Source organism: Vigna umbellata, chromosome 1, assembly GCF_029865625.1.
Source record: "Vigna umbellata cultivar VRB3 chromosome 1, Vumbellata_1.0, whole genome shotgun sequence".
Taxonomy (NCBI): domain Eukaryota; kingdom Viridiplantae; phylum Streptophyta; class Magnoliopsida; order Fabales; family Fabaceae; genus Vigna; species Vigna umbellata.
Genome location: NC_142165.1, coordinates 42,739,445 through 42,763,435, shown reverse-complemented (window position 1 = coordinate 42,763,435; position 23,991 = coordinate 42,739,445). Strand labels below are relative to the sequence as shown.

General features: G+C 35.0%; 2 protein-coding genes across 2 annotated transcripts; both read right to left on the bottom strand.

Moving 5' to 3' along the window:
* Positions 1-3,003: 3,003 nt before the first annotated feature.
* Positions 3,004-12,994, bottom strand: LOC124827308 (CAAX amino terminal protease family protein). Its single transcript, XM_047300337.2, has 4 exons — positions 12,432-12,994; positions 11,963-12,118; positions 4,150-4,221; positions 3,004-3,952 (listed from the first exon to the last, which is right to left on the bottom strand). The coding sequence occupies exons 1-4, from the start codon at positions 12,555-12,557 to the stop codon at positions 3,284-3,286; spliced, it is 1,023 nt and encodes a 340-aa protein (XP_047156293.1). The 5' UTR covers positions 12,558-12,994; the 3' UTR covers positions 3,004-3,283.
* Positions 12,995-14,937: 1,943 nt separating this feature from the next.
* On the bottom strand, positions 14,938-23,736 carry LOC124827309 (potassium transporter 3-like). Its single transcript, XM_047300338.2, has 9 exons — positions 23,581-23,736; positions 22,602-22,845; positions 22,258-22,503; positions 22,093-22,143; positions 21,006-21,266; positions 20,875-20,927; positions 18,537-18,651; positions 17,268-17,522; positions 14,938-16,444 (listed from the first exon to the last, which is right to left on the bottom strand). Exons 1-9 carry the CDS (start codon positions 23,620-23,622, stop codon positions 15,330-15,332), a joined length of 2,382 nt encoding a protein of 793 aa, XP_047156294.1. The 5' UTR covers positions 23,623-23,736; the 3' UTR covers positions 14,938-15,329.
* Between the last annotated feature and the right edge of the window lie 255 nt (positions 23,737-23,991).

Genomic DNA, 23,991 nt, shown 5'->3' with positions numbered 1-23,991 from the left:
ATCAGTTATATTTTCAAAAAGTTGACTGCATTGGAAAAATACTAGTTTCGTATAAAAGGTTATTTATATATTAAAAATATGTAAAAATTAATTACTGTGATAGCTGAGAGATTTAAAGGAAACTGGAGTAGAATAGTGTGTGCACTGGATTGAATACGGTTTTAAGAGTAGTATATAAATGAAAGTTTTAAATTTTGTTTCATTCTCTACATACACACTCTCTCTCCAACTTTATGATATTCTCTTTTCTTCTCCTTCTCTCAAACTCTTCATCAGTTAATCAACTGTTCTTCATTTAGGAGGAGTTTAAGTGATCCTTGAGCTGAAGGATTTCTTGTCAACCAGTTAATTGAGTAATTTGAGTAAGTAAGTTTCATCTTCTCTTCTTAGTATTTCGGTTTTCTGGTGCATGCAAAGGAAATTCTGTTGCATTTGTTCATCAACTTCTTCTTCTGAATTCTGATCATGTTCTTGGTCTTTTGGTTGATCCTTTCTTTTTAAATCGATGATCTTTAGGTGTTTTTAGATTTTCTTGAAGTTCAAACAATTTCCTGAAGGTGTAAAAGCTTTTTGTTCGGTCAAAGAGGTAAAGGAAGCTAGTTAATTTAATTGTGATTTTCTATATATGAAATTACTGTTTGGATGGTTGCATGTGTGTAACTTGAATGTTTGATTTAATTGTGTTGAATCTGTGAATGCTGGAATGTGTGAACTAGTTGGAGTTTCTCTGCATAAGTATTTGATCTGTTATAATCTTAAGAAAGTGGGTGTGAATATGATAGTTTGGGGTTGGGAGTGAAATTTGGTATGAGACTCTTTGGGATGATGTTAAAACGATTTTAGGTACCTTTGGATAGGCTTAAAATGGTATATGAATCATGTTTGGAGGATTAGAAGTTGGGAAGTGGTAGGAATTGGTGAAGATAGTGGTTGGTCATAATTCTGTAGCTATTCTGCAAAATTATGTAGATCGCCGAGTGTCATTCATTGACCGTTCGAATTTCTTCTTGTGTTCGGTCTTAACTGAGTTCTACTTCTGTAGAGCTTTTTAGTTAATGATCGATCGGTCTTGTACTAGTATTTTGTTTTAGTCATAGTGATCGTTTTTAGTGGATCGTGAGATCTCTTAGTAGTGATCGGTCTCAGTGGGTGTGTGATCTCTTAGTAGCGATCGTTCTTGGTGGGTTGAGTGGTCTTTTAAGTAGCGATGGGTCTTAGGGGATTGTGTGGTCTCTTAGTAGCGCTCGTTCTTATACTAGTGCTCGACCTCATACTTGCATTCGGTCTGAAATGCGTTCGGCCAAGTTATAGGTGTTCGGCCTAAGCCATAAGCGTTCGGTCTAAACTTAGTATTTGGACTAGTGGTAGTATTCGATCATGATGTGGTACTCAGAATCCTTTAGTTGTCGATCATTAATAGCGTTTGGTTTTCTCTTCAACTGTATCTATTATTGACCGTTCGGTCTCCAATATTCATAGGGTGTTCAGTCTTATTATTCTATGTTGGTGATTTCTGTTTGGCTTATGTTCATAGTTATTTCAGTGTGTTATTTTAATTAATTGATCCAACTACTTTGATGACTTATGTATGCATTATCATAATGGTGTAAAAAGGAAAAGTATGGTATGATAATTGTAATATAGATGTGAAAGAGAATTCCAAGGAGGAATGTCTCAGTGATTTGGTATCAAGGTGGTGGTAAAGTATGAATATGGACAGCAAAATCCACGACGTTCATCATGACATTCTAATTATTACCAAGTCTCAAGTAGAGTTGGGTAAATCATGTCGTGAGAATAGCATGAGGTCCTAGCCTATAGGGTATCGTAGGTGAGTTATAACGGACTAACCCCGGGTGGCAACTGATGGTATCCAGTTACTACATCACTCGGGTGCACGAACGGTCCAAGCTACATATTCATACAATTCGAATGGTCAAGTCAAGTAGTCGGTCCTTGCATGAATTAATATGTTAGGTTTTTGTCTGTTTGAGTGGTCGGCCATTGCATGAACTTGCTTAGTTTGAATGTTACATAATTATGTATTTGTTGAACTTGCATGATAACTTAATCAATTAAATTACTCTAGCTTACCCTTCTTTTCTATCTTGTTCATGTTTCCGTTTGACACTGCTCGCTGGAGGAAGCACTGGACGACGAAGACCCAGTGGTGTAGTCTATGACTGTCGATCATAAAAATATAGTATGTATAGATTGTTCAGTCATGTATATAGTTTTGTAGTTAGGGTAGATTTTTGTAAAGTTTAAATTTATACTTATTTTATGGATAACTGTAAGTTAACTTTATTTCTAGAAATTGTTCTACAATATTATAATGTAATAAATTCTTAAACATATAGTTTGAACTATATTTTTGGAACGTTACAATATGCAAGACATTAATAAGGTGTATAATACCTTAACAAAATAAAAACTTAAAATTACTTTAAATAAAAATAGTTGCCTATATTTGAATTTTTAATTGCATATATCAAGATGGAGTACAGGGTGTTACATGTTAGGAGTGTATAGTTACAAGTTAATATGATTGAATTTAGGTGCTGAAAGAAAACCAAGGTCAAGCAAGGATTCAAATAATTCAATTTTAATATTTTAACCTTTTCTAGATCATCAAAATATAGATTTCGAAATGATAAATTTATAAAAGAGGACTAAAGTAATATTAATTTCATCTTTTTACCAAGTCTAAAATTTGCAAAGACACTATTTTCTTGAAGTCAAACTATTAATTTTTTTTTCATACTTTCTACTAATTTTCCTTTTATAAAATTCATATAAATAAATAAATAAATCGATTTTCATTTACAAGCAACACGTGCATATAAATGACTGGTGTTAGCAGCGACCATAAAAGGCAAAAACAATTAAATGACCAACTATGGAGTCAGTTCTTGTGTAGTGTACTTTTTCATTATCATTAGATGGAATTCTAAAGGATGAGCTTCTTCAGAATATAAAATAGAACCGTCCTTCAGCATCATGTGAGCAAAAATGAATTAATTTCACAGAAAAGGGAGAGGGGTTACTCAATAGATTGTTTTAATTATACCTGTCAAATATCAGCACAGATATGGACAAATGGGGGGTTCTGTTTTTTTACAATGTACAACTGTAAGAGCACATTAACTGCTGTTACTCTTAGCACATGCACTTGGTCAGCGTTTACTTGTGAAGATGCTGATCCAAAGCAGCCCGCATCCTAGTGCTTGCAATTCTACCTACACCATAGACTCCCTGACAGAGAATCACAACTTGGAAGAAGCTATTTCATCAAATCTAAGAAGACAAAACCATTCCAAAGACTATGCAACAGCATTGGTGGCAGTAAATTCCTTGACCGTGTATATATCACACCCATTACCATGCCAAGAAATATAAGGGGCAGCATCCTCTGTATGTTGAAGTGTGCAAGCGCAAAGGCAATTGAACTTACCAGTATTGCACACCACACTGGCATGTATTTGGTGAGGGATGGGAGTAGAAAGCCACGGAAAACTATCTCTTCCCATACAGGAGCACAGACTGATACAACTGTTGCATACAATAGCATTGCCACTGGATCCCTTGCCCTTATTGATTGTTCAACACTAGAAAGGGTGACAGGTGTAGAGGGTAAAAGGGGTAGTAGGTCCAGGTTGAACTGTGACAGCCGATTGACAAGTGGAAACATGAGACATCCCATGATGACATCTAATTGCCAATTGCCTTTCAGGCTAAACCTGAACCAGTCCGGTGGAAGAGGGCGAAATCGAGAAAGACATCGAAGAAGAATTGCAACTCCAGCAAGTCCTTCAGTTACATCGGTAACGAGACTGAACAGTGCTTGCCCTCTAAATGTTAAAGACTCCTTGCTAAAGCCAGTTATGTGGGCAGCAAAAGGAATCATCCAAGATCCTATAAACCAAAATGCTGTCGTCCAAAGAAGCATAACCTGCATATGATGTTGCGTGTCACAAGTTCATGTTGACAGTTTATTGCTTCGAATTTTAATTTATCTCAATTGGTTCAAAAACCATTTTATCTCCATTCCACTCATCACATGTATCAATAAGTTTTTAACTGGGGAATTGAAATATAAAAGAGAAATCTACTTAGTCACAACTTGCTCAAAGTTTTGGAAACACTTACTTGTAATATAGTTATTGCAGTCCATGGCACAACCCATGGATAACCAATTACCTTGAATACTTCATTTGCAGCCTGAAAATAAAACAAGTATTTTGGTAAACAGATTGACATTAGATAACACTTAAAATATAAAATTTTATTTCATTGACAACGTTGTACAATACTCTGTTGTCCATTGCAATGATGCATGTTTGATATTTCCACATGCAAAGACCATCTAAAGCTTCATATATTTTAACCGACAGACAAGTATGACGCAGATGAACTAAAATCAAGAAGCATTAAGTTTACAGAGCAAATCATTCTAGTATTCTAGTTCAGTTTCAAATTTAGTGCTAACCATTGTTATAAATGGGGAATTGGACAAAAGGCCAAAAAATTAACGACATAAACATGCCGTTGTGGCCTACGGTGCCGCCATACTAGACCTCTCCCTTCCCAGATAGCATATGGTGCAATCCATTGGAAATAATTATTTCATCACTGTACTAGACCATAATTATTTCAATCATGAAGGAAATCTAGGACTTTTCATGTTTATCTTCTCTCAGTTTTGTTTTATGGAAATTTTCTTACAGGTTTAGTAATACTAGAGTCTATTGGATTTGGGTTTACTCCTTTTAATTTGATAAAGAGTTTGACGTTAGTGTAGGCAGATGTAATTCCTTCTTGCAACAGACTGATCATTTTTATGTATTATAAGCAAAAATAAACTGCAATCTTGGTTGTGAGAAGCAAACACTTTAACTCCTGGGTATCTGTTATGCTCATCTTCAGCCCTATCAGACATTGTGATAGATTACAACAACAAAATCCTACTTCATTCTTTCATCAATTTGCCCTAAAACAAAAAATAAAAATCCAGGTAATGCAGGTACCGCACACAGCACTCAAACAGTCACTACTCTGACCCTAAAACACCTATATTCTCTGCAAATCACCCTCATCTCCATGCCATATACACCAATTAATTTATAATCTACCATGAACCGAACTGAAAACCTTATTCCAACCTATCAAGTCTGAAATCCTACATCTATCCTACATAAAAGGAACAAAAATAAATAAATAAATTAGCCTATACAATCAACCAACCACACTCTCTTCTCATAAATAAATTCCAATGTATATAAAAGTAGATATTCTATTCTCTGGATATATTGTATGTCAGCACGCTGAACAACACCACAAACCAAACATTCGGCATGACAAAGAAAACCACACTTTTTTTTCTCAGTCAATTGCATAAATAAAGGCAGATATTCACCTCAGCCATATCACATAATTCCATACCCCGTCACTTCCACAGAATGACTACATGGTACTTAATTGACAAAGTCTGTTCACACAATTCCTACAAAACAGATGCCTGATGACAAGTATTTCTTTTAATAGACAGGAAGAACTAAACTATCGACCAAACTTATTTCAGCCTTCATAATCCTAATGTTAGATTGAGGGTCAAAGGGTGATTGGCACCAAGAATGAAATGCATTAGGTATCACGAAATTACCAAAGAAATGCATTTTATAGATTATCAACTTAATGTCACCATTGAATATCGTTGAATATAATTAGCTTCCTAAAGTTAGACAGTTGCAGCTAATATATTATTTGGCTTTTGTTTCGTTTTAGTAGTAACCCCTGCAATCACGGGATATGAATATATTTGTTCATGTATATAAATGTACACCTGGGATGGGCACCACAGCCATATAACGTGGTGAGATGTTAGGATCTAACTGCAAGAGATTCTAGCATGGGTTTACAAGGCCATAGACTCTCCAACTACAATAGCTAGCTTTTGTGGTGACATTCTCTCAAGATTCTTACCAGATGTAGATGGCTTTTCCACCACCACAATTCAAATCACAAAACTTGGAACTTTATTTAACACATCACGCAACCAGGCAAACTCGCAGCTTTATTTAAAACAATGCAACCAGGCAAACTCGCAGCTTTATTTAACACAACGCAACCAGCTACCTATTTTAGTCATTTTCTTACGTTTCCACACAGCTTCACACTTTTTTCAAAGTTTTGAATCTATTTCTGCAGCTCGTGTTTTGGCTTTTCAACACTATACAGTCCTTCCACTGATATTCCAACTTGTTAGATTCAGAAATAATTCTTCCAGAAATCATTCATTCTCTTTTCCATTGTTTCCGTTGAAGATCTCATATTGACTAAATATATAACAAAATTTTAGTATATAAGGGGATGCAAACATTACTTTGCAAATTAGTTATGTAAAATTGAATTAGGCTTAAAGTTCACTTTTTAAGAGTTTCTATAAGTGTTATAATGAGAACTTGATGGGAGATTGATAAGCATCCAAGCACCTGGAGAACTTTCAAAAGACTAGCTATTAAAGGAGAATAATCTACTAATTAAATACCCAACCAAGTATCCTATACTACTCAATACAAGACTTCAACACTCCATAAAACCCAAGTTCTTATCATAGCACCATCCCAAGAACATCTGGATGACCTTCACTCTACAATACTTTACTCAACTTCCTTGTTAGTCAGAACCCTCCACCAATATTAGGGGTGAAAATAGGTCAGGTGGCCAATCAAGAGCCTTGGGCCTAGCCTAATTAAGGCTTAGCCTGTTCATTAGACAGGTTAGGTTAAGGTTTTTTAAAAAGCCTATTTAAATAAAAAGACAAGGTTCAGGCCTTAGAAAAAGTTTGTTAGAGTTGTTAGGCCGGCCTACATAAATGTTATTACAAATTTCTAGAAGGAATAAAAAAATTACAATGCTTTGTACTCCCAGTTTAACTTAACAAAATAGGAGACATTGTGTTTTGCATTCTCCCACAATATTTTGCATTCTTTCATGTCTCTATCACTAAAAAGTCACAAATCTGCAACTAGCACGAGTTAAAATTGAAATTGTCCGATCATAATGGGATTTTATTAGTGTCAGTTATGTAATCTGTACAAACAAAATCTATCACCATTAACAAAACCTCTCGAAAAGCTATCCATGAAGGCATTTGGTATGTTCACTGTCAATATAAGTAGAACATATAACCTATGTAAGATTTATTCATTTCTTTTGTATCATTCTGTAGATTTTAATCTTTTCCTCAATCACCTTACACATTGTTTACACTTTTTTATAAGCTTACGTTTTTTTCTCCAGCTTCTTTTTAACCTACTCTTTTAAAGTTCTGTTAAAGTTTATAATCTGTGAAATTAGTTTTACTATTAAGGATGATTCCTAATTTCTGAAAAAATACTTTTGTGAAAGGATATAATTTTTTTTAATGAAGCAATTAACAATCTAATTTGGAAATAATCTCACCTCTAGACAATAATTATTGAATGTGAACCACATATATGTAGAAGCATGCAATTTTAGACAACGAAATACACCATATTTATATTTTTTCCAGATACTTCAAAGAAAACTATTAGATAAAAATTTACTTTTATTTTTTGTCATGCAGCAAACTTGAATTTTATTTCAAACATTTTTCAAATAACTATTCTTCATGGAATTATGTGATGCAGGAAATTTATATTGAGTATAGATTATGTTAGGTGAAAAGGATGACACTAGCATACAATTAATGCATTAAGACTTCACTAGGCCATGTGAATAGCGTTAATATCATTTTCAAACAATTTGAATATTTTTGTTTGCTTATATTAATACTAGTATTTTGGGTTTGTATAAATCTATTTTTGAATTTCGAGGAGATTTTTTGTCTTTTCATGTTTCCAACTAATTGAGATGTCTTAAAAAGGCTTTTAGGTCTTTAAAAAAAGTCTTTGATATGTAAAAGGTCAGGCTCAAGCTTATTAATGTCTGGCCATTTCCTACGCTAGTTAGAGCCATTAGTAAGTAGTCCTTTCCAAGACATTGATAACCAACAATAGAGTTTAAAAAATGTGCTAATGTCTTGCATAGTGATGCCGATAGTACTCATGAGCAATTTTTCTAAATTCGAGTAGTTACACTAACATAGGGCTCCCACCCGAAGTCATGCCTTTTACAATAAATCTTGGGTAACTTCCCAAATCCTTCCATTGAAGATGTATTTGCACAAATCCTACAATCAGGTTCCTCTGTTGGGAAAGACAATGTTCAGTATGCTGCATTACCATCGACGTCCTCCTTTTGTTATCCCTTTTTGTGAGACAGGGAAGTGGTCAGGGTTGTGGTAATCATACCCATATACAAACTGCAACTGAGTGGTTCATACCCACGATTGATTTTATGTCCTTCACATTATTACTCCAAGGTAGCTATATGTCAATGTGGTTCAATCTAACAAGACTTCTGAAGCTCCCTCTAATAATAAGACATTTATGTCTCAAGCAATGATTATAAAAACTTCCTCGACAAGCATTTAACCAGGCTGATACTTCGATTGCTTTAGTTGCAAATTTAGGTAATTCATCACCGGTATTACTCCTTTTGGTTCATGGATCCTTGATGTCACTGCTTCTAAATACGTTTATGATACTTCTGCACTTTTGCCCAATTTAAGTTAGAACAATCTGCTTTTCTTGCATCTATGTCTTGGCTCATGGCTCTAAAATTTTGCTAAATGGATAGTCCAAAATAATCTTTTGGCACTAAAACGAGTTCTGTATGCTCCAAGCTGTCCTTTTAATTTGAACTTTTTTGTCAACTTACTGGTTCACTTATATTGTTTTGCCACATTGCTTACTTTCAGCTTACTTTGTCAAGTTGCCACATTGCAGGATCAGGAAACACAACAGAATTTATTCCTGATGCAAATATCAAGGACTGTACCAGCTAAATGTACCACACTCATTTGTTTCATGTGCCACTGTTGGGTCTTCAAAATTGATTCATTGTAATTTAGGACATTCCAACCTGTCCAAGCTTCAAGATAGAGTTGTCAATCAATCAAAGCTTAATACTCTAGTCAACTAAAATAATGTTTGTTCTTCCTTTCCTAGTTGTAAGAACTGAGAGTTGTCCCCATTTTCTGTTATTCACTCAGATGATTGCCAAGCCTTCATATTTATAAGCTCTACTTTTGGCTATATTTATAGTCAATGTGGGACGGGATCTCAATAATTTTGTTACCTTTATTGATGACTTGCACCGGGCTATATTTAATGAAAGGAAGATATAAATTGTTTTTCAAGTCATTTGAATCAAAATCCATACATAATTAAATTAACCCATTAAATTTGTTGATCCAATTTGCATCGTGATAATAATAGTGAATATTTTTGTGACTTTTTAATCCTTTACGACTTCATTTGATATTCGCCATCAATCTTCTAGTCCACACACTCCACCAAAAAAAACAACAGTTGCCAAAATACAAGCATCACTACTTAATAGAAATTGTCCTTATTCCATTACTACATCTTGCTATCTCATCAATCAAATGCTATTTTCAGTCTTGCAAAATCAAATTCCTTATTCTATTTTATCTCATAGAGTCTATTCTCTCTTTTTTCAATTATGCATATTCGGTTATACTTCTTTGCTCACGACCATACACAAGGGATAGACAGGTTATACTTCTTGGGATGCACTAGGTTATCCCTTTGGTGGAAGAGAAACAAGGTGGGGAGGAAAGAAATAAAAAGGAGTGGGGTCTACTAGTTCTCTTATCCATACTTCCCACCAATTTCCATTCACCTACTCATGTTTTCCCAATTTCTCTCAAACCAAACACTTTCATTTCACTCTATTTCCTACCTATTTCCATTCATCCTATTTCTCACTTATTTTTCACATATGATTTCCTTGCCACCAGACGAACCATACATGTTGGATATTGTAGTTCCCTGAACTTGACCATCTTCTAGAACATGACCATCTTCTAGAACATGACCATCTTCTAGAACATGACGACGTTAGTTGCCAAAAAATTTGTCCCTCTCTCTTCTGCTCTTATTTCCCGTCAATATATGTAACAATTACTTGTCCCACGACTGAAGCATTACTTCCACTGTCACTCCTGCTCTCAAAGATTAGCCTTTCAAATCTATCACCAGTGACATCATGTTAGGTACCTGAGTACGTAAACTTGCCACACACAACCGCTCACACACTCACAGACAATAAACACTGGTAAATCGCTGAATAAACCTCTTTATTAAATGGAAATAACTGTATCAAAGGAAACAAACAATAACTGGGTGCAGGGTCTCCGTTACTTACCTGAGAGCCTAACCTCTCTTACAAAACTCTCAATCAAAAACATACCTTAAAACCCTAGGTTCCCCCTTTATCAATAGTAATCACTCCCTCCCGAAAAGGTAAAGAATAATAGTAATTATGCCTATTTATTATGATTATCTGGTAAGAATAACTTTATCCTTATTTACTACATTTAACCTATATGTAATAATATCCTGAGATACGTCCTTAAACTCAAATAAATTTCCCGCCCATCCTAACTGTTGTGTCAGTTAGGATGCTCCTCGTTGCTCCCCACCGTTCGGCCCTCTTTCTCTCTTCCTTCTACCGCTCGGTTTGATCCCTCTCCCCCTTCTATCATCTGGTCCGCTCGCTCCTTGTTATTAACCGTTCGGCCATCGTGCTCCCCCCTTTCCACCGTTCGGCCCCTGTCCTCTACCGTACGGTCCCCTTCTCTTCCTCTCCTATATCTCCTTCTCTCGTATACTCGTCAGCCCCTAACACATCATGTGGACACTAGACAAAGAAAGCTCAGATTATTCTTGAGAAGCACAACTGACTACCCGTTCATTAGATATTGCTCCAAAGGACAGTACATCTCCTCATTTAATCACGTCTGAAAAGGTACCCAATCCTGTTTATAATATTTTATTTATCATCGTTCTCCTTCCTATTATGCCTTTACTTCTTGTTCGTTCACTGTCCATGTCTGTCCCAAAGACAACATTGGAAGCTTTCCCTCACCCAAAATGGAGCCAAGAAATTATCAAAGAGATTCCTGCATTGAAAAATTTATATGGACTGTTTGTTACAGGTTTCTAAGATTTTTGTTTATCTTTTGTTTCCACAACAGGCACTCACCATTGACCATTTCATCAACTTGTTATCAAGATTGCCTCCTTACAAAGTGATATTGGATAGTTTGTATGTAAGTAGCAAACATCTTCACCAAATTTCTCTGGGTGGCCCTGGGTACATGTGATAACTAAAAGGATGCAAGCATATGATTTATAAATTCTAGCTTCAGGAATAATGTCGAATATTTTTTATTAAATGTCCATTAGCTTGCCAAACTTAGACACTATACATGGATTATTTTCCTCTTTTCAATCTACTTGTCATCCTTGGAATCAAGGGTTATGATTGTAGTTGTTCATGTACATAAATATACATCTACAGAGAGTTGTCGCTCAAGCAATTAAGCTATAAAGAGTTCGTATATTATTTTCAAGTAACACCTCCCCTATCTGATAAGAGTAACCTTCATATTTGTATATGTTAAGCACATTTAGCAAATGCAAACTAGAATCTATCAGTAAGGATGCAGAATAGAACATTAAGTAATTCCACATAACAGCATATCATACCAAATAATTACTTAGCTCTCTTGATTTTAAAACATAAATGAATGCTACTTCCATCAAACCATCCCAAAGTTTACTTATCATCAGTGAGGAAAGAAAACCCAACGTAAACCATCGTTAATTAGTGTGAGTGAATTTTACTTGACATGAAACTTGACGGTAGGGATCAGCTGCAGATTTCAATTTCGTTCACTAGCACACATGTTCCTCGATATGACTACCAAGCTTTAAATTACCACACAACACATCCACTTAGAAAATGGAAAACCATTTGTCATAAGAGTAAACAATAAGCATGTGACCTTCTGAAGGGATGATTTCCAGTCTCTTTTGGTGACAACACTGGAGTCACTGAATTCAGATTGCACCAGTTCCTCATGAAAATAGTGCTCTATAACTTCAGGTTGGGGTGTTTCTGGAGAAAGATGATCGTGCCTAAAGCACTGAATACTCAATCTCTGCAAGGAAAGCCCCAAAAAATTAAAACAGCGAAGCAGAACTAGCTCAGACAATTGGTTCGACTATATATGTGTGTGTGTGTGCATGCACAGAAAGAAAACTCATCAGCCCCCACAAAACAACGAATTACAGAGGACTCAGATTCCCAGGTGCATAGGGACAAAGGTAAGAACATTTCCAAACCCTTCTTTTTTTTTTCTTTTCGAAGCTCTAAAAAAATGTAATAAATAATTCCAACAGCAAATAACAGAAACATAAATAAAAAGAGAAAATAAAAAACACAAGTTTCAAGAGGTATCACATAATGCTTACATTTCTTGGAGACTTGGCATGGGATTCCAAGATCCGAGGAAAAGGACGTAGTGCGACGGGTCGGGGAAAACCCTTGATCGGAAGAAAGGAGCGGCTAAAGGCAGAATAAGAAGAGGTACTCAACATTTATAAACCCTAAGGGCTAATAACCCAAACACCACCCTGCTAATTAGTCCCTTACATCAACAAAAAGGGTTTAATATTTGGGGATTGGTTGTTATGGTTAGGATAAGAAGGTAGCTAGGAGAATGTGATTTGAAACTTTTCTACCCACTTTCAGTTTGTTCCATCCAAGGAGAACAAAAGACAGCGACCAAGGTCAAGCTTGTTTCCTATCCAGACTCATTGAAATGGTATATCCCGTTCTGCTCGTGGTGTTCAATTCTGACCCTAAATTTATAAGGGTTTTTGAAAAAAGGAAGAAACTTTCTCACCAGATTTGATGTAGCATCTGGCAACTATGGCCAATCGGAAATTGGGAATATTAATGCTCACAGATAGATACTATTGAATCTTAATGTGTTGAGTAAATGGTGTTCCCATACAAATACAAAGAAAATCATGTCTCTGGGTTGGTGGCTGGGTATTTAGTATATACCAACCAAACTAATAATAAAAAATCATTATCCCATTAGAAAAAAATGATAAAGATCATATAAATAATATGGAGGGTAATCCAACTCATTAGAGAGAGGGAATTTGAGTAAAACTAAATATGAAAAATTTAAGAAGAAATTAAACATCAATATCTTTACATAAGGTCAATTTAATTATATAACTAATGAATAAAATAAATGTGTTAGATATTATTTTTAGACCACTTATTTAAAAAATCAATATACTTAATTTAAAAAGTATCTTGTCTCACACTAAAATTGTCCTGATTATTTTCACCACAATAATACCCTGTTTAAAGAATTTATTTTTTCTAAAACCATTATAATAGTTTAAATAATTGCTTTCCATCCATTCTCTTACTTTGTATATGTCTGCTGTTCAAATGCAAACAAATTCACTTTCTATGCTTTTCTTCCATTCAAATCAAATCATAGTAAATTGACAAGTCTAAAACACTCTTCCCTCCACATAAACATTATATATCTTCAAACAAATAAATTGTATTTTGTGTACTCCCTCAAAAAAGCTTGAAACATTACATGGTGATATGTTTGAAATTAAATATTTGTTAAATATACATCAAATTGATTTATTTAATTGTTTCATTGAATTTTTTTAAAATATCAAGGATTTGGAAAGTTCAATTACTTGCATTTAAATTTCATCTTTCTTTTAAATATTTTATTTTGAGAAATCAATTTAAATTATTTTATCAATTTTTTTATTTAAATAACTACTAGACTTATACTGCATGTTTTTTTAATGTCTTTAAAAACTGAATTGTTAACATTATACTTTTATAAAAAAAAAATTTAAATATTTAAAACTTAAAGATATTTATTAATATTTACTAATTCAAAAATATAATCATGTAATTACCAAAGCAATAACATAAAAAATTCAATTTTTTAAAAATTTAAAATTTCATTAAAAATTCTAACTGAGTCGAGACAAAGTTCTAGTTGAGTGAACTCGAGATAAAGATAGAGACAAGACGACTTGGACCAAAAGTCGAGACAAGATGAATTGTGCCAAAAGTCAAGCCAAGATGACCCAAGTCAATGTCTAGCCGAGTTAGCCCATGGTTGAAGGAACCCATTCAAATCGATGGTCGAGTAGAGCTAGCCTAATCGATGGTCGAGCGAAGCTTATCTAAGCTGAAGGTTAAGCATAGTCAACTCGATCAAGGTCAAGTTGAGTTGGCTTGAGCAAAATATCGACGTGGTGGCCCAAGCCATAGGTCGAGCCAAGTCAGTTTAGGACAAAAATCAGGTAGAGTCAGTCCCGATTGAATGACAAACAGAGTAGGGTCATGCCGAAAGTCAAGCCAAATTAGTCAAGGTCAAAGGTCTAATCGAGTTGGTTCAAACCAAAGGTATAGTCAAATTGGCTTGTTTCAAAATTCAAGACGAGTTAACCCATGCTAAAGATCGAACTGAGTCAGCCTATACTGAAGATTGAAATCAATAAATCCTAGCTGAAGGTCAAGTCCAGTTATCCTAGAGTAAAGATCGAGCCTAATCGACCCAAGTGTAATTTTTTAGAATCGATCTAAACTAAAAATCGAGACGAGTCGAAGGTCGAGCTAACTCAATTGAGATAAAGTTGAGTTTGTCTTAAAATAGAAATTAAATTACTTTATCCCCAAAAAAAAATTGAAATATGAGATATTTCAATTACTTCGTTCAAACAAAACAAATTATTTAAAAAACGAAGAGAATTCAATAGTAAATCATTCAAATTTGGTAGAATTGTTGAAATCCCTCGTCCAAACATAAGGTAAGGGGAATTCTTTTTTGGCTTGCATAGATTACATTGTAACTGTGTGCACAAAGACTATAAAAATACAGGAACAACCAATAATATCAACTGATATATAACTCAGAAATGGGTAAGAACGTGGAATTTTATTGATGTAAAAGTATCAAGCTGCATAACATATTGCAGAGAAAAGAAACATATGTAAGACGGATGAGAGAGGATTTTCACGGCAGAGGAACCGGAGAACGAGGAGAGAATAATCAAGAAATATGGTGAAGGATAACAGAGAGAGAAAGTCAGAAAGGCAGAGGTTTCACATACCAGAGACACACCCACTACGTCACATAATCTTTGAATTTAATGTTGCTTTTCCTCTTCCTCACTTTTCCTCTGGTCTCCCATTATAGGATATTCCTCTACGTGTTCCTGGGATGTGACTAACTCTGCCTGCTTTTCCCACTCAGTACTCGGTTTGTTACACGTTACATACATCCCCTGTCAAAACAGTCACAACTTACGCTACACATGGTAATTCATTCCTACCTTAATCAGAGAAATCGAAGGAATGTTTAGTCCTACAACTGGGGCCCGACAATTTTTCCGGAGAAAAGAGTAGAGGTCGATAGCAAACTTCTTTATAAATGATGAGTTCCAGTTGGCCTTCACGTTAGAATGCCCAATTACATACGCTGCTCCAGTGCACTTGGCTTCTACCAGTTCCATGAGTTCTTCCTTGACCCGTGGGTCATTATATATTACATTTTGCAACTCAAATCGAATTCGTGGTCTAGTGATGTGTTCAGGCGATTCCCGCTCATACATGGCCTGCAGCCTCTTCAATATTGGAGATTTACTGCTAGTAACGGTCAAAGCTCCCGGAAGATTAATATTGTTGCCTTCCTGAAAAGAAGAAGATTCCGACATCAGCAATCGTGTCCCAAACTTCCCTGATGTTCTCACCACCGCCATCCGTCCATCCGCTGAACCTTCTGCCTTTCCAGAGCAACCTTCTGCTTCCAATTGAATGAATTCAGCTATGCTCATCACCAGTTCATTTTCAAAATCATTTTCAGAATAATTTTCGTGATTGCACACATCTTTATAACCATTTCGGACAATGCATCGATACAACCGGTAAGATTTGGGACCAATTCGACCAATGAGGTAACGTTCCTCACGTCGCACACGAGCCACAGGTACAGTCTTAACACAAACAAAAACAACCACTTGGTAGAAAGCTGGCAGATTTGTCAAGAAATGAGTAAAACTGGCAGGGATTCCAGTAGCCAATCCAGTGTAGATAAGGCCCATTCCAGGAACTCTAACAATCCCAAGACTAGGACCTAATGCTAGGATGGTCCTCGTTGAAACTTTGTTATGCGTGTCAAATAAATACTTTTTCCTGGAACCATAATGCCACGCATACATTACAACCATGAAGACTGCAGAAAGCACGAGTGGAATCCAGCCACCTTTAAGGATTTTCAGGCTATATGATGACAGGAAGAGAATCTCTATCGAACCAAAGGATAAAGCAAACGCCAGAGCAATTATAAGACTTTGATTCCATACAAGGATGATGGCTAGTGATGTCAAACATGTGGTCACAAACACAAGAATCAGATGTGCAATTCCTGTAAACAAAAGGATGATGTTACTAACAACCACGATCTGAAAAAAATAGTGAATATAAAATAACCCAGAACATCACTGTATTTTCACAAATAATCGTTGAACCCTCTATAACACAATCGTGCAAAATAAGTTTAATTTTGTTTCACTGTTAGCGAAACTTCTACCCTAGCATTCAATATTGTGCTGCAAGATCATAAAAAAGGCTTAAAGTTCTTGGGAAGCTAATATCGTAATCAACTCTTCTAATAATGTTGGACTACGCGATTGATGAACAATTTAGAGATTTCTAATGCAGACAGTGGATCAAAATTATGTTAATTTTCACTTCCAGTAAGGGTTACTATTTTTGAAATAGATGGCATTATAAATTGAGCATGTAAAGCTTTACAGTGCTAATGAATCATAACTCAATCATATTTCCATATCAAATAATATTAAAATAAATACCCTATTAGATAAAAACAAATGTTACACAATTTATGATGGGAACTGAGGGTTAGGGGAGGTTATATAACAGTCAATAGCAGAAAGTAACATTTCAAATTGTGTAATATAAAAACAATTAACAAAAGCAGGTGTACATTAGAATACCTTGAATAGTAACTTTGATGATGACGGCTTAGGACAGAAAATTAGAATACATAATACTAAATTTGTGTGTAAGAGGGGAATTAGGGGGGAAGATTTGTTCTGATTTCTAGTAATTTATACAGAGAATTCATCTCTGTAGTAATCTATGATTTTGGACCAACAAACTTCATTGTATTTTGTGATCCAACATCACTATTCTCCAATCAACCATCTGGTGCTCTGTCAACTTACCATAAGCATGTCCTATTCTGTTTATGTCTCCTAAACCAACTGTCACAGCCAAGCTTATTATCATAAGAATCCAGTTAATCTCCGGTATATATGTCTGACCAGGGATCCACCTTCTGGAATGCACAACCTTAACTCGAGGGAAACATTCAAATGCATGGCATTGTTGGACTGTTGAGAATGCTGAAGCAATGACAGCCTGACTTGAAACTACTGCCGCCAAAGCAGACACCACAAATACTGGCCAAAATAGAACATCTACAAAAATGACAAAAACATTCTGAAATATATTACGGATACTAGAAAGCAAGTACTGCAGTCTTATAAAAAACATATGACAAGACAAGTACCAGCTCAATTATTTTGCTCCATTAACCATTAAAGTAAGTTTCTTGATACAAATACTACAAGTACACGGTGATTTTATTCCACTGAAAGCATATATACACGGCACGCTAACGTAAAAAGTTAAGATAATTATATGCATGGATCGTCTAAGTGGTTCTTTTATAGGGAAAAATGTTAAAAGAGTACTAAACCACAAGGAACGATAAACCCACTGGCTAGGGTTTATCTCCAAAGTTATCGAATAATGTTAAGCTAAACTAGTTGACAATGGCTTTGATACATTGAATAATAGGGGTAGGAAATGGATCTGATCTACCAATTTGTTCACCAACCTCTACCATAAATTAAAAGTAGTACAGTTCATGTACAAGAACTCGGCTTTTTCGGATCAACATAAGATCAAATACATTCTAGTTAGAGGTTGTGATTCAGTTAGAAAAAGACAGTGTCACAAAATGGTCTAATTTATAGAACATTGAAACAATAACCTTAAGCAAGACGTGATACATATCACTTTTCAAATTAGGAAATCATACTAAATTAATAATAATTTACAGAAATAGAAAATGTAAGTGAAACCAACTTATATAAGAAAAAGTTAAAGTTCATTAAAAACATGCTGTGAAAAGAAAATACACAGTAAAACGTCCACCCTAAATAGAATTCACACAAAAATATTTCATTGTTAGATTAATAATCTCAAAGGTTAAAGTTATCTTATCTCTGAAAATTTCCCCACCTAAATTGGCCAGGGAGAACCAGAACTTGTATCTAATACTTGCCAATTTGTCAGTGTCAGCATAAGTTCATAAATGACATTTTGTGAGACCAGGAGCAAAAACATAATACATTTCCACGTTCTTCTAGAATTCTACAAGAAGGCCTATCAGAGATATTTTATTCTTAGTATTGACATTAACTGACCTGGAATAGAAGCATAAAAGCTTATATGCACTGCAGATAAATTCTTGGAAAGAAAAGCAGCCTGCCCCATGTATTGAAGAACTAAACATGGGTAAATGACACAATAAAATGCAACCTGCAAAGTAATGGGGAGCAATAACAAATTATAAAAATTACAACAAACATTTTCAAAAATAAAATCAATCTAAAAGTTATAACTCTCTTTAAAATGAGGAATCATTATTAAGACCTCAATATATTATGTAAAGGACCTGTTAGGCAGGGAAGTAATGAGAGGGGTTGGAAAGTGTATTATAGGAAGAAATTTAAAAATAAAAATAGTTAAGAAGTTAGTTGTTATGGGGGGTGAGGCTTTCTGAGAATGTCTATATAAAGGAAGAATTTTCTTTTGTAAGTTGATGCTTGTGTTTGGAGTTGATAATTGTTGAATAATATAGAAAAAGGATCTTTGTCTACATTTTTTTCACTCTTCTTGTTTTGTCGATTCTTGAGGAGGCAGGTAACAGGCATGCAATGAAAAGCTTAAGGCGAGCTAAGATTTTGAGCCCGCTGACCTGCATAAACCTGGTCCGCTTAACCCATAGCCCGTGTGGGTTTGGGACGGGACGTGTTGGTCTGCCGGACCACACTAAATTAAGCCCGCGTGGGTTTGGGATGGGACGGGTTGGTCTGCCTGGCCACACTAAATTAACAGCATTCTCATATTTCTCCATGGGTTCATCTAAGTGACGTGTTGCGGAAGATTGAAACTTTTCGAATGTGAGTTTGAAGCTTCGATCTTCCCATTGTTTTAAACTTGTTTGCCCAATCGGGTCCTTCCTGCTGGGTTTTGAATACTACTGGAAAATTTATTTGCAAACTGAGTATAGAACAGATCAAGGATTGGGGAGAACCTGTTGGGACTAATTTTTACATGAGTGCATATAAGAAAAAAATGTGAAGTACAAAATTAACTTCATACTAGGGAGTTTTTGCAGATTATATTATGGTTAAGGTAATTTCTACTCCTATATAAATTTATTTCATTTTCTTTACTTTTTTGGTCCATATATATAATTGTTCCCAACTTGGGGGCATTTGTTCAAAACCATGAGCTGAAGTTCAATTTCGTGGACTTTCTGTAAAGCAATGATGATGATGATGACATAAGTAAGAATCCCAATAGGACTAAAGAACAAGCAAAAAGAAACAGAATGTCGAGTTTCAATCTGATTCTTCAGTCCGTCTTGAAAAACTTGCCTGAACTCAGAACCATAGATAGAATTTGATAAATATGCAAAGAATGAGAAACCAAGACAAAGATAAAATCCACGACCTTGCAGCAAAAAGATCAACAACCAACAGGTGAATCCAGGCAGAGGCCAAAGTCAACTCACTGGAGAACATTCTTGCTATATTAGTCAGGCCGCATGCCCGCGGGCCACAAAGGATACGAAGTGGGCCATAATATTCAGCCCGCTTTTCACAAGAGGCGCGGGTCAGCCCAATCCACATTTTGCAGGCCAAGTGTGGGCCAGTCCTAGGCCTGGGCTGGCCTGCCCGCATTGTCCCCCCTAGATGAAAGTATGTTCTATGTAATACATTACCAATCAGGTAAATCAACTCAAAGTTTGAATTTCGCACGTTCCACTTTAGCCAAAATGTTCTAGATAACAAATTAAAGAATCACTTTCTAAATGTTATTGGCCTACAGGTTAATAAACCCTTTTGATATGTAAATATAAATAAGAGAAGGATGCTAGTTAGTTAGTAAGCTATTGTTAGTTCATAGTTGTTTGGCATGCCTAAAAGTGAGGTAGGTTGTTGTATTCTGGACAGTTGAATCTAGATTGAAATGAAAATCAAGTGCAGTGCACAGTTTCTTTGACCTCTCTGTTTCTCTTCTCTTCTCTCTGTCCTATCTATTTTTTTCTTCCACCTTTCCCGTATTTTTTTCCCGTCTTTCTGTTTCTTTCTCTTTCGAACCTAAATTCTACATCACCTATACTCCATCACTTGTTATGCATTATGAACAAAGGTTTGTCTTTTTTATACTAATATATGTATAATATAAATTAGTATGTTGTGGTATCTTTCAATCTGTTGTTCAGTTCTTTAGTAGCATAATAACATCAACTATTTCTCTTCACAGGCACATCAAAAGTCTAAAAAGTATATTACAACTTAGTACACATACTATTACTGACCTAAGGAGATAATAATCACCCTTACAGAAACGTGAAGTTAAATAACACTAATAGTTCTTGGGTATTATCTATTGAGAGGGTCATTCGAGAACACAACATTGGAAGTTAACAGTGAAATCAAAGCCAACTTAATACTTATTGGCCACACATACCCTCAAAGGTATTTGTCTGTAGTAACCAAGGTCTCCAAACATAGCTTCAGTTCCTGGAAATGACGAGAAAAATAATGAATTTGGAAAGCATAAGGCTTAAGCAGAATTTGAATTTTAAAAGAGATGCAGACCTGTAACACACAGAAATACTCCTCCAAGATTAACCCAACCACCTTTTCCTGTTAGCCTAAAGAACTTGTAAATATAGTGCGGAGAAAGAGCCCCATATACTCGTGGGTTCCACTTGATGACATTGTAAATGCCAATCATGAAAATAGTAAGTAACCATAGAATGATTATGGGAGGAAATACAAATGCAACCTTGTAGGAGCCACGGTGTTGCATAACAAAGAGTCCAATCACTAGAACACAGGAAATACGAGACAGCACACCTATGAAAGGATATATACGTAAGTTTTGATAGAAAAAATACAAAATGCAACATTGTAGGAACCATTATGTTGCATAACAAGAAGTCCAATCAGTAGAACACAGGAAATACGAGACCACGCCTAAATGATATATACATATGTTCTGATAACAAAAATGCATAATATTTTTCAAGGAAGGAATATAGGACCAGTAGCGTATAACAAACGTCAAGTGAGACTTGTTCTCAATTGTTATCATGAGAACAAATCTTTATCATACAAGATACAACCATACATCAATTATCAATATTAAAACTAAATAAAACCAATCTTGAGCCTCCAAATATGATTATATAATCAAGATACTGTTCCTCAGTAATTTTGCTTATGCTGAAGAACAATGAAAATCAAGCTTAATTCAACCTTTCATAAAGAAGCTCATAATGCACAACGTAATCAAGAGACTGATACTTTTTTTTAATTAACGCATGCACCATATAATAAGCTTGGCATAAAATAAGGGGAGTTATCTATGTCAAGGTCTTTAATATCACTTTATTTTTAAGTAACAATAACAGTTTCTGAAGTACGTTCCATGATTTAATATTCCATTATATGTTACCTTTTTTTCTATATAGTCTGTATGTATCAATTTATTAGTAGGTTGATTTAATTCATTTAGATTTTTTGTGTGCACAATGATGCTAACAAGGTTTGAAAGTAAGAGCTTGAGCAAACTAGACAAACCCCCTCACATTTAGGCCAAACCTAGCGGGTTATTCATGTAGATCATTTAAGCTCTGAGTACTAGACACTTTGGAGGAAGATTAGCATCATTTCCACTTACTTTTGTTTGTAATCTTTGCTTCAATTTCCAGGCCTTTAATGGATGAAAGAACTGCAAGATAGAATTCTTATTAGCAATAGAGCTGATGCAATGGTAAACATCAATCAGATAAGTTGTACCACCAGACACAATAACATATTTGTAATGAGAAAAATGTAAAGTTACCAGAAATGGCAGGCATGAGTGCACCAACACAAATTACCATGCAAGCACCCAGTAAAACAAAAATAAGCAAAGCCTTCTTTGTACTCTTGTGTTTCTCAATGAATCTTTTCAAAGGAGATGGTGGTATTCTATTTGAGGAACCAAGTTTGAGATATGTAGAAAGCTCCTCATCCGAAGCTTGATGATTAGGAAGCAAACAAAATTTTGCATTTCTGCAAAGCTGTGAATACAAAGCAACAATTCCCCCTGTACGTGTTGAATGTACTAGCATTACCACAATAATTATAGTAATGAGTAACAAAAAGACCTTAGTTTGACAGAAAAATAAAGAAAAGAGTCCTTACCTTCGCCATTATCATCTACACTTAAAAGAATAACTGAATACTTCAATAAAGAAACAATTGAAACAGTCCAAAATATCAAAGAAAATGCGCCAAATATTGCATCTTCATTCTGGACTGGTTTTAGTCTTCCAGAAAAAATACTTTGATAAACATAAAGTGGGGATAGGCTCAAGTCACCAAACAAAAAGCCAAAACTTTGGTATGCCAAAAACAAAAGTGTTCTACATTGAAATTTCCGCTCTACCTGTTAATTGAGAAAAAAAAAAAATATTATGAACATATATGACTTCAAGTTTTTTAATAATATAACATTTAGGTTCAAAGGGAAAGCAATGAACAAAATAATAGATTATATAGATATTTAATGCTTTTTTTTCCTATTTCCTTTTCTTCCGCGCAGGCATACATACAACTATGATAAGTTTGCTCGTTTTCCACCAAATAATAAAAGACAAAAGAAATGAAGAAGAACACGAATATTGCATAAAACGCTTCTACCAATATAGCATACGATATACTGTAGCAAATTGTGTTCAAGAAGAATTCCATTTTCATTTCCCAAGCTTCTACCAACGTAGCATACGTTCACCATACTCTCCACACAACAACTCGCATCTCTTTCTCATTTTCTGACGCAAAATATATTTGCCTGTGATTGCTTATATGCCTTCCAAATTTTCAAACTATACAGCCAAACCATATTCCGTTTTCAGGCCAGTTATCCACGTTTAGATTGACGACGGAGTTTGAAACAACAAATCTCATTTTCACTTCGCACATTATCTCGTTACGTCGACACAAACAGTGCTTATTCAATACGCATTTATTCGTTAGAATTCCATCGATTCTCAGAATAACGAATCTGATAAAAACGGAAAACAGGCGAAGAAAGTTCCAGAAGCATAGCAAAACGTTTGTAATATACTTTGTGGTTAAGTCCATGTTTGAATTGAGGGAAAAAAGAGAGGAGACAATGTACCACGGTTGATGCACCTCGTTCTCTACTCGCATCTGAGCTCATAGCGAAGAAGAAAACAGAACAAGAGTTCGTTGCGCTCGCTTTTGGAATGGAAAAATCCACTCCAACTGTATTGGAACCGCGAAATTGCCTCCAATGTAGACCGTGTTTGATTATTTTATTATTTACGCAATAAACTTAGTTTTTCCATTGCAAGATGTACTAGTAAAAGTGCCTGTAATATCTCAACCAAACACTCCTTGGTCTGAGTTACAATTTAGGCCCAATTTACATTAAAAAACAAACAAAATTTATATAAACTATTATATTATTTGTATATATAGTCTAAACTTTTACCTTTAATTCAAAATCATTAATGGTGATGCAAGTTAACCTGGAAATAATTCTTAATATATATAATACTCGTCTTAT